Source organism: Salvelinus alpinus, chromosome 4, assembly GCF_045679555.1.
Source record: "Salvelinus alpinus chromosome 4, SLU_Salpinus.1, whole genome shotgun sequence".
NCBI lineage: Eukaryota > Metazoa > Chordata > Actinopteri > Salmoniformes > Salmonidae > Salvelinus > Salvelinus alpinus.
This window is the reverse complement of record NC_092089.1, coordinates 65,547,448-65,559,184: the sequence shown is the minus strand read 5'-3', so window position 1 is coordinate 65,559,184 and position 11,737 is coordinate 65,547,448. Positions and strand designations below refer to the sequence as shown.

The 11,737-nt window shown below is 46.7% G+C and overlaps 1 protein-coding gene across 4 annotated transcripts in view; it reads right to left on the bottom strand.

Annotated features, from left to right (window-relative positions):
• Window positions 1-1,781: 1,781 nt before the first annotated feature.
• Window positions 1,782-11,737, bottom strand: part of LOC139574167 (protein diaphanous homolog 1-like) — a 130,977-nt gene continuing 121,021 nt past the window's right edge. For 2 of the 4 annotated variants that reach the window (XM_071398405.1, XM_071398407.1), the window contains one exon: window positions 1,782-3,898. In XM_071398405.1, coding sequence (XP_071254506.1) covers window positions 3,711-3,898 — 188 coding nt within the window. In that variant the 3' untranslated portion in view covers window positions 1,782-3,710. The other 2 variants (XM_071398408.1, XM_071398406.1) reach the window with 2 other exon arrangements.

Here is an 11,737-nt window from a genome sequence, read left to right as displayed (position 1 = left end):
AAACGAAGACCTCAGCAGAAGTGGGAAGATGAGGTGAGTGTGAGAGGGTTGGAGAGAGAGAGGGAGACAGATGGTAAAGGAATGCAGGGGGCTGCTGTATGAGGTCAGAGGTCAAGGTGGGAGCGGAGGGAGGATGGGGTCGGTCTTTGAGGAGGAAGATGGGGGGGGGTTTACCTCCGCGGTCTATCAGAATAACTACGGCTCCATACAGAGACTGGGACAAGACAGATCTAGATGAAAGGTAATCTAATCTGTAGTCTGGACATTCCCTCCTGACCCACACGCCAATCCCCCAACCTCAGAAACACACTGAACAACTAGACTACTCCCAGCGCGCACGCACATTTAGCTTCGCCACATTGTCCACGTCATTCCCAGAGCAAAACACACACACAAAAAAAAAACAGGCACACTTAACCAAACGTATAAAGACAGACCAGAGAGACGACAGTTAGACCTCATGTGGGTTGTGTCTGACTCAGATCAGATGCAGAGAGAATAACTGGACTGTTATTTCTGTCTTTAAAAAGGAGAGGGGAAGAATGACATGCCACGGCTGAGTGCAAAGAGATATACAGGAAGCACAAACACACAGAGACTCGTTTACTGTTTGTCCAAAAGCACTAGTCTAGTTTAATATGGCCGGCACATGTCTTTGGTCACAACAGAGCTATAAAGGATGAAAGGGAGAGAGGGAGGTCTTGGTTAAATCAACACCAGTCTTAATGAGGGGAAAAGTGGAGGAGAGAACACTATATTATCTTCCCTGCCTTACTGAAGACAACATGTGTCACAGAGAACATCCTCTACTCGGTCTTCCAAGTATTCTGGGGAATGGGAAATTAGGCTGTCTCATAGTCAGCCACTCTTGGAGGACAGTGGAAGTTGAATGAAATAATGTGTTCTCCACTCAACGACTATTGACCTAAGAGTGGTAGACTATTTTGGTTGTATTAAACCCTCGGAACACAGGCCCCCAAACTCAACCTAGCTGGTTGAGCAAAATTCCGTATGCATAAAGTGTCAGAGTAGGAGAGCTGATCTAGGATCAGGTCCCCCTTCTAATTAATTATTAAAAAAGGCAAAACTGGTCCTAGATCAGCACTCCTAAATATGGGCCTAGAGCCATAATGGCGATGGTGCTTGCGGTCATCTTTTGTCAAGAGAAACCATGGCTCTTTTATTTGGTTCCGGGTGGCTGACTGAGGGGGTGAGTAGATTATTGGGAATCATGACTTAACCTGATTTAATAGTCAGACCTCTATACCACCACATGCCTCAACCACTATCTAACCATTCGGGAGAGGAGTATTAAGAAAATAAACAGGCAAATATCTTCCTCGCTCACACACGGTCTGGTGCTCATCCAGTGAGGGTTCATTGGGATCTGTGGAACGTTGGCTGGCAGAAGTCTGTGGAAAACTCACCAGCATACTTCAGGGACCTGGACCCACAGAAGAAACACAGCCACAACAACGGATTTTACCACAGCAGGAAAGAATGTGTATGTTGATACAGCATAGGTCTGTAAAGTCTCAGACTTTGTGTAGCTTCTGTATTAGCTCTTCCAAATGGACTTTTTATGTGTTCTGTGATCTAGTATAGACTAGCATTTCCCTTCCCTCCCCCCCGCTCTCTAAACCCTGGAGTGCAGAGATGTGTACCTCAGATGACATTTCCACTGGCTGAGACCCAGGAACAGAGCTCTGTATTTGACATCATAGTGAACGGGCGCGCGCACACAGGACAGATTCTGTTGTACAAAAGAATCCTCAGACACATTGTTATTGAAGTCATTTTAATGGTAGCGGACAGCACAAACGAATGACATAATTTAATACATATTACCACAGTGATATCTCCGGAAATCAACTTGAACCTCTACTTTTAACATCCATTAAAACAAGAGTAAAAATTCACATAGAAAACAAGCTCTTATAAAATGGAAAAAAAAAGAAAATTCTAGAAAATTATAAAATCAGGCCAGAAAATGTGATTATTTTCCAGTGATGTTTTTTCAACCTTTCCTCAACGTCCTTTAAAAGACCACTTAAATAATAGAGACAGGATCACCTGAAATTACTCATCCACACAACGTTGCGGTAACGTTTGTCCTTTTTATACCTTTGAAATATACTGCAGGAAGCAACGATTATTATCATGAAACGATCTGTCAGCTCCTGATAATAACAACATGTTGTGCAGGTAAAAGCCCAACAGCTCGTTGCTTGGCTCTATTCCAGAGACCTGTACAAACCAATCTCTGATCAGCGCTTACGGGAAACCACAGTTATTCAAGCAGATGCTCTAACCGTTTGTGACTGACTTGAGAACAGCAGTAGGGATATGTCGTGTTTGCATAAGGATTGGTATAGCATGGGTCAACTGGCAGAACTGCTTATCATTCTCCTTGGATTACGCGAACGTTGTGGCTACTAAATACAAAACCGGAAAGGCCAGATATTCAGCAACGGATGTTGCAGTCTAAAGGGGCAAGCGCGCACACACACACGCACTCGTGCGGGGACACACACTCGGGGACACACACTCGTCTCAGCATTTTTTTGGGGCAGGTCTCCAGTGTGCTGTAACTTCAGCAGAAAGACCACAGCGCTGTTTAGGAAATATAGCATTTATGATGACGGCAGACAGGCAGGCAGAGGCAGCACCATACAGTAATTACAGACGGCAGAGCATACCCAAGCACAAACTCGCACACGCACGCACCATAAATGCACAAACAACCACTAACATCCACACACACGTAGCTCTGGACACACACACAATTTCCTGTTTGTGGCGACGTCCTTTGAGAATGGCCAATAGGGCTCTATAGTCTGTTTATCACCGACATAGTGACTCCTCCCTGTGAATCAGAGAGAACATAAAGAGCAAGAACCCGGGGAAATGAGATGAGGACTGTGGAACACGCGCGCGCACACACACACACACTTTCGGCTTATCCCTTGGTCCACCCTAACCCAACACAAACTCCTATTGGACAACACGAGGGCTGACATGTGCAACTTGAAGTTGTATTGGTTGGCACTTGTTTCTTTTATAAACATACAGCAAGACAAACATACAGCATATTTGACAATTACAGAGCAACATTTAAGAGGTTTGAAACCAAACCCTAGAAAAAGCAAAACATGATCTATAAAACATCAGCGCTTCCACATAGGTCGGACAGTCCAACCATCCGGATTGGGAAATCCATCCTAACCCTCTGGGGGATTTTTTTTTTGGATCCCTCCCGATAAAGTGTCTGTGGGATTGTCTCAAGACGTACTTCAGAGAGAGAGGAAAGTAGATGGATAGATAGTGACAGTGTGTGCGAGAGAAATTCATTAAAGAGAGACTGAATGAGCGACAGACAGAGTGCAGTGGATGTGTGCAGATGCCGATGCTTGACCATTGATACTGTACGTTTATACGGCAGAGCAAGAGTCCTCCCTCAGCGTGGAAGCGACTAATAGCAAGCCAGCCTGCGAAACCCTGGGGGTGTGGTTAAGGTGAGAGCCCCGCACTCATCCATTGGCCCCTCCAGACCCAGTCTGTCCAATCCGTGGTCCTATGAAGGAGTAGGAGGAAGTTGCCGCTAGACACTGATCTAAGATCAGTTTCTGTATCCCTGCCCCCATGGTTAAGGTTAGGATATGGTAGGCTGATCCAAGATCTGTGGCTAAGGGGGTAACTTCTACCCGTTTTTAACTGGACCGTGATAGGCTTTCCTCTAAGAGATCATCTAGTGACCCCGCCCCCTCTATGCTAGGCTCCTCCTTCTGTTCTGCCTTGATCTTCTTATTGAGCGGTTTGCTGAAGGAGGGCGGGGTGTCCTCCTTCATCAACTCTTTGGCCAGGATGTTCGTTACTGCATGACCAGCTCTCCGGTTGGCTGATAAGAGAGAGAGAGAGAGAGAGAGAGAGCGCGAGAGAGATCAGACAAGTCAGGGTTGGTCATCTGGCATTAACAGACATGCGACAGACAGGGATAGTTGAGACGGGTCAGTTTCATTCAGGATGCAGTTCGGTACAGGGTAAAGACAACATGGCCAAACCAAACCTCTCACTGCAAACATCAACCAGGCGACGTCCCAAATGGCACCCGATCCCCTATATAGTGCACTACTTTTGACAAGGGGTCATAGGGATCTAATCAAAAGCAGTGCACTATGTAGGGAATAGGGTGCCACTTGGGATGTAAATGCGGAGAGAGAAGTGACTGACTCACCACAGGCCAGGGCAGGCTGTCTGGAGGTATACCTGCTGTCTGCTGATTGGTCAACAGTACACACACATGCACAAGCATGTATTCTCAATGGTGATCAGGAGAAAGAACAAAATGCACACACACGAGACACATGCACGTATGCATGCACACACAGCAGTGGCGTTAATGTGAGCAAGGATTAGTGTGTATGTGTGTGTGTGTACAGAACCCTTCACTACATGTGTCAGATAACTACCACTCCACATGATCTTGCCGGCACAGAGATGGAAGGAGAGGTGGTGGAGGAAGGAACAGAGGAGGATTGGTGGCTGTGAGGAGGGGGGAGCAGGTAGGAACAGAGGAGGATTGGTGGCTGTGAGGAGGGAGGAGCAGGAAGGAACAGAGGAGGATTGGTGGCTGTGAGGAGGGGGGAGCAGGAAGGAACAGAGGAGGATTGGTGGCTGTGAGGAGGGGGGAGCAGGAAGGAACAGAGGAGGATTGGTGGCTGTGAGGAGGGGGGAGCAGGAAGGAACATAGGAGGATTGGAGGCTGTGAGGAGGGAGGAGCAGGAAGGAACAGAGGAGGATTGGAGGCTGTGAGGAGGGGGGAGCAGGAAGGAACAGAGGAGGATTGGTGGCTGTGAGGAGGGAGGGGCAGGAAGGAACAGAGGAGGATTGGAGGCTGTGAGGAGGAGGGGGGTGGGAGGGAGAAACAGGAAGGAACAGAGATTGATTGGAGGCTGTGAGGAGGGGGGGGGGGTGGAAGGAAGCAGAGAAGATTCATGTACTAGGAATATGAGAGAGACAGGAGAGGGGTATAAAGAGAGACAGGAGAGGGGTATAAAGAGAGACAGGAGGGCGGTATAAAGAGAGACAGGAGGGCGGTATAAAGAGAGACAGGAGGGCGGTATAAAGAGAGACAGGAGAGGGGTATAAAGAGAGACAGGAGAGGGGTATAAAGAGAGACAGGAGAGGGGTATAAAGAAAGACAGGAGAGGGGTATAAAGAGAGACAGGAGAGGGGTATAAAGAAAGACAGGAGAGGGGTGTAAAGAGAGACAGGAGAGCGGTGTAAAGAGAGACAGGAGGGCGGTATAAAGAGAGACAGGAGAGGGGTATAAAGAGAGACAGGAGAGGGGTATAAAGAGAGACAGGAGGGCGGTATAAAGAGAGACAGGAGAGGGGTATAAAGAGAGACAGGAGAGGGGTGTAAAGAGAGACAGGAGAGGGGTATAAAGAAAGACAGGAGAGGGGTGTAAAGAGAGACAGGAGAGCGGTATAAAGAGAGACAGGAGGGCGGTATAAAGAGAGACAGGAGAGGGGTATAAAGAGAGACAGGAGAGCGGTATAAAGAGAGACAGGAGGGCGGTATAAAGAGAGACAGGAGAGGGGTATAAAGAGAGACAGGAGAGGGGTATAAAGAGAGACAGGAGAGGGGTATAAAGAGAGACAGGAGGGCGGTATAAAGAGAGAAAGGAGGGCGGTATAAAGAGAGACAGGAGGGCGGTATAAAGAGAGGGGTGTAAAGAGAGACAGGAGAGGGGTGTAAAGAGAGACAGGAGAGGGGTATAAAGAGAGACAGGAGGGCGGTATAAAGAGAGACAGGAGGGCGGTATAAAGAGAGACAGGAGAGGGGTATAAAGAGAGACAGGAGAGGGGTATAAAGAAAGACAGGAGAGGGGTATAAAGAAAGACAGGAGAGGGGTGTAAAGAGAGACAGGAGAGGGGTGTAAAGAGAGACAGGAGAGGGGTATAAAGAGAGACAGGAGAGGGGTATAAAGAGAGACAGGAGAGGGGTATAAAGAGAGACAGGAGAGGGGTATAAAGAGAGACAGGAGGGCGGTATAAAGAGAGACAGGAGGGCGGTATAAAGAGAGACAGGAGGGCGGTATAAAGAGAGACAGGAGGGCGGTATAAAGAGAGACAGGAGAGGGGTATAAAGAAAGACAAGAGAGGGGTGTAAAGAGAGACAGGAGGGCGGTATAAAGAAACAAAAGAGAGGATGTGGCACATAACCAGAGAGACAAGAACACACGGAAGAGTGAGAGCAGTGAAACCACTATATAAGAGAGAGACAGAGGAGAGAGAGAACGAGAGAGAGAGATGGAGTGTGACAGATTGTTCCCTGTGGACAATGTGACACGTTTATCATTCTAGCCTTTTCTCCCTCCTCCTCTCCCCTTTATTCTCCTGCGTTTGGCGGACAGCTGTGCTAAAGCGGCCATTTAGAATGATATAGATCAGTGGGGGATTGTGGTTGTGTGTACGCAAATGTATCAGAAGTAAGAGCCATTAATCCTCAAGCAACACCTGAGGCAAAATAACTTTGTTAACAGCAGTACATGTTGTACACTGTACGTATGTGTGACATGAGGACCGAGCAGTGAGATGTAGTAGTGGGTTCTGGAGTTGACCTAGAATGAAGGTGGTAGTTAGTTCGACTCTGGTCACAGATGCAAACAGGCACACACACGCACGCAAATGCAAATGAATGAACCATGGCTGTAAACCATATTACAACACACAGTCACATGGTTCTGTTGACACACACACACACACACACACACACACACACACACACACACAGGTTACCGAGCAGGTCTCCAGCACTAGCTGTGACAGGGACAGCACTGAGTCTGGGGAGGAAGAGGAGGAGGAGAGAGCGAGAGGAGGAGAAAGAGTGAGGAGAGGGAGAGAGAGAGAGAGAGATGAATATGGAGAGATACATTAGAGGTTACGCAACACTGTTCCTTTCACTTGTTCAGTGCTGGGGTTTACAGAGCTTTCATCCCTGCTGACGAACGCAGGCAGCTGTGGCTTTAAATTAGCACCTCGCTCTCATCTACCCCAGGGTGTTCTAACACACTAATTAGACATCATGCAAATTACCCGATAGTGTGCGCGAGCACGGTGCAGAGCCCGTCCCAAAAACCCAACACAAGAATAACTTAAAAGGCTGTCAAACTCTCCTCTTCTCACACTCGAGTTGAAGAACAAAAAGAAAAAAGAAAGTTGGGCTGAAGTGCCACTGATGTTCAGAACAACAGCGAGCGAGAGAGGTCTCAAACTTTAAATAATAGAGGATTCCGAAAATAGACTAAACCAGTAATGCTGACACTAATCAGAGAATCAGGGCGAGGACACTGGTTTGGGGGTCGGAGAACCAGGGCGAGGACACTGGTTTGGGGGTCGGAGAACCAGGGCGAGGACACTGGTTTGGAGGTCGGAGAATCAGGGCGAGGACACTGGTTTGGAGGTCGGAGGATCAGGGCGAGGACACTGGTTTGGAGGTCGGAGAATCAGGGCGAGGACACTGGTTTGGAGGTCGGAGAATCAGGGCCAGGACACTGGTTTGGAGGTCGGAGGATCAGGGCCAGGACACTGGTTTGGGGGTCGGAGAAACAAGGCGAGGACACTGGTTTGGAGGTCGGAGAAACAGGGCGAGGACACTGGTTTGGGGGTCGGAGGATCAGGGCGAGGTCACTGGTTTGGGGGTCGGAGAATCAGGGCGAGGACACTAGTTTGGAGGTCGGAGAATCAGGGCGAGGACACTGGTTTGGGGGTCGGAGAATCAGGGCGAGGACACTAGTTTGGAGGTCGGAGAATCAGGGCGAGGGCACTGGTTTGGAGGTCGGAGAATCAGGGCGAGGACACTGGTTTGGGGGTTGGAGAATCAGGGCGAGGACACTGGGGGGGGGGGGGGGGGGGGGTCAATCAATTTGAGTTATGTTAGTAACAGAGCATGCTGTCAGAACAGCAGATACAATTCTAATTGATCAAGAACATGGAAGATGTTCATTTTGTGCCGATATTGACCGAAACATTTAACCCTTATTTCTGAATGAATGATTGATGAATATATGGCTTGTGTTTTTTTCCCAGTGTGTGTAAATGGTTCTTCAGTCAGAGTTGAGAGGCGAATTTGGCTCTGTAGTTCCCTTCCCACCAGGAAATGAGATGTCTAGACCAGAACCCAGCACAATGCCTCACAACATGCGGCCTGTGATTACCTTTGTTTAGAACTGTGTGTATGTGTGGGACAGGGGAAATGGGGACACAGACAGGGTGGTGAAAAGATCATCTGTTACACATTACACAGGAGACTTCATAATTACTGCCCGATGAGGAAATAAACCATATAAACAGTGCCGGTAAGTGTGTTTTTCATTGTTTGTGTCTGCAGATGTGCTGGAGAGTGTGATTATGTGAGCGAGTGTGTAAAGGAGTGACAGAGAGTAAGTGAGAAAGGCAAAGCAACGTGTGTTTAGATGGAACCGTTTGATTGTTAGATAGCCATGGTCTCTCAATATTCACAGATGCTCACAGCTGCATGTGTGTGTGTGTGTGTGAGAGAGTTAGATCAGTGTGTAGAGCGTGAGAGGACTATGATCATGTAGTTTTGACATGATAGTCATGAGGCCAGTATGTATGGATGTTCCCAGCTGGAGCAGCAGCCAGCGGATCGGGTTCTAGAAGCTCACGTCGCCCTCCTCAGGCTAGACAGGGTAACACACAGCGTTCCCAAAACCAGTCCTCAGTGGCAGTGTGAGTCAGTCACCTGGGACTAGTGCTCTGAAAGTAGACAGGGAGCCCCACAGTCCTTTATTAGGGTCGTCTCTGTTAAAAGGGCTGGCCTGCTGCGGAGCGAGCGTGACTCTCTATTGTGACTGGCCCTTTTATGTGTATCGCTTCATTGTGATTGGTGCTTTGCCATTCATTCTCTATTGTGATTGGTGGTTTAGGGTGGGGTTATGACCTAGCAGATGGGCCTATAATGATATCAGGGATGCCTCATTGTGGTGCCATCATTCCATTAAATGAAAGAGGGAAAAGCCAGTAGCTCGTAATTTCCTTAGAATGGCTGTGTGAGAGTCTATTTGGATAAAGTCTGTTACTCTGTGTCTAAGTGTGGGAGTATGTGAGTGTGTATATGTGTATATGTTAGTATCAGTATCAGTATGCAAGCATATGTGTGTTGGTATGCAATGTGTGAGGGCCTGGTTTAAAAAGAGCAGTGCAGACAGAGGGAGGACAGCTGTAGCACCTCTCCCCCAGTGACAGCCAGAGAGAGAGCAGAGTCCCAGGTCAGGGGTTAAAGGCCCTCCCCCCTCTCTGCCACTTCGATCAGCATCACGGCTCTCTATCGAAACAGATAGCCATGACACAATGACCATAGCTGTGCTCGAATACCCATACTAACATACTGTATACTACATTCTTAACTTCTTATGGCTGCAGGGGCAGTATTGAGTAGCTTGGATGAAAAGGTGCCCAGAGGTGCCCAGAGTAAACTGCCTGCTCCGCAGTCCCAGTTGCTAATATATGCATATTATTATTAGTATTGGATAGAAAACACTCTGAAGTTTCAAAAACTGTTTGAATGATGTCTGAGTATAACAGAACTCATATGGCAGGCAAAAACCTGAGAAAAAATCCAACCAAGAAGTAGGAAATCTGAGGTTTGCAACTCATCGCCTATCGAATACACAGTGGGATATGGGTCATTTTGCACTTCCTAAGGCTTTCACTAGATGTCAACAGTCTTTAGAACCTTGTCTGATGCTTCTACTGTGAAGGGGGGGGGGGGGGGCCGAATGAGAGGGGATTGAGTAAGGTCTACCATGACCTGAACATGCGCGTTCATGTGAGAGCGAGCTCTGTTCCATCGCACTTCTGAAGACAAAGGAATTCTCCGGTTGGAACATTATTGAAGATTTATGTTAAAAACATCCTAAAGATTGATTGAAAACATTGTTTAACATGTTTCTACTGACTGTTACGGAACTTTTTGACATTGTCTGCTTTTAGTGAACGCGCTTCGTGACTTTGGATTTGTTTACCAAACGCGCTAACAAAAGTAGCTATTTGGACATAAATGATGGACATTACCGAACAAATCAAACATTTATTGTGGAACTGGGATTCCTGGGAGTGCATTCTGATGAAGATCATCAAAGGTAAGTGATGAATATTATCTCCATTTCTGCTTTTTGTGACTCCTGTCTTTGGCTGGAAAAATGGCTGTGTTTTTCTGTGATTTGGCGGTGACCTAACAATCGTTTGTGGTGCTTTCGCTGTAAAGCCTTTCTGAAATGGGACACTGGTGGGATTAACAACAAGATTACCTTTAAAATGGTATAAGATAGTTGTATGTTTGAGGAATTTTAATTATGAGATTTCTGTTGTTTGAATTTGGCACCCTGCACTTTCACTGGCTGTTGTCATATCGATCGTGTTAACGGGATTGCAGCCCTAAAAAGTGAATGAGTATATACTACATACTATTACTTCATTTTAGTATACTGTAAATGAACAGTATGCTTTCAGATGAGCAAACTAGCTCTTAGCATGTCTACCGGAAGTTGATGCCGTTGCTATGCAACCTCTTGCTAGCTAGTTAGCATAACAAACTACTAGGTAGAATTACCAGTTAGACATCTGGAGTGCCAGAGTGCGCTTGTAAATTCAGAGCGTTGTCAGATTGTCCGTTTATAAATTCAGAGTGTTTGGCTCTCGGAGCGCGCACTGGACACTCGGGCCGAGGAGTAGGGTTGATTTGAGCGTTCTGACCTTACAACGGTAGTCAAGCACCCATGCTAACGTTGGCTAGTTTGCTAGCTAGCTTCTTCCAGAAACAACAAATGAGACCACTCTGGCCATTTTACTCGCCCTACCCGAGCTGGTTAGGCAGTTTTCATGTTATCCAGAGCGTTGGTGACAACATTTTAATTACGCCTTTTTAGCTGACGTTTACTGACCCCGGCCATATTCAACGAGTGTTGAGCGCTCGTAAATTCATTATTCTGCGCTCTGAAATCAGGATAGTAAGAGCGAATTTACGAAAGCACCCGAATGTCCATTGAGAAGGCACAGCGACTATACCATTTAGCTAAGAATGACGGGAATAATCAAGTCCATAAACGTTGGGTAACGTTAGTTAGATAGCCTATAGTTAATATACTGGCAAGTTTGATGTATAAGTAGCCAACTAACGTTAGGTAGCTAGCTAACAACATACCGGTACATACTGCTATATTGATACGCTATGGGGTTCGTAAGGACAGCGTAGCCAATATAACGTGTAAGGTTACTTATTTGAAAAGTCATTACTTTATTACATTGCTCAACATTTCCTTAACATTCGTCATAATTAGTTAAAGCAATGAATTTGTATCCGCTCTCGTACTTCGACTGCATATTTTCCGCCATTTTCTTCAAATCTCGAAACGATGTGAAGCCATGCCCATTTCCTGAAGAATTGCATTATGGGCCCTAAAGTACAGAAATAATGTCCTCTGCGTGTATACTTCAGATTTTGGCGAATTTAATACGACAACCGGAAACTTTTGGTATACTAACTATATCCATACCATGACCAATAAGCATAGTATATACTCAATTCACGTCACAAATAGTACGGTTAGTATGAGTATTCGAACACAGCTCATGACAACACCCAGCATGAGGCTTTAACTGTGTGTGTGGGTGCTCTATCATGAGGAAGAACAGGGGGATGTGCGTGAGAG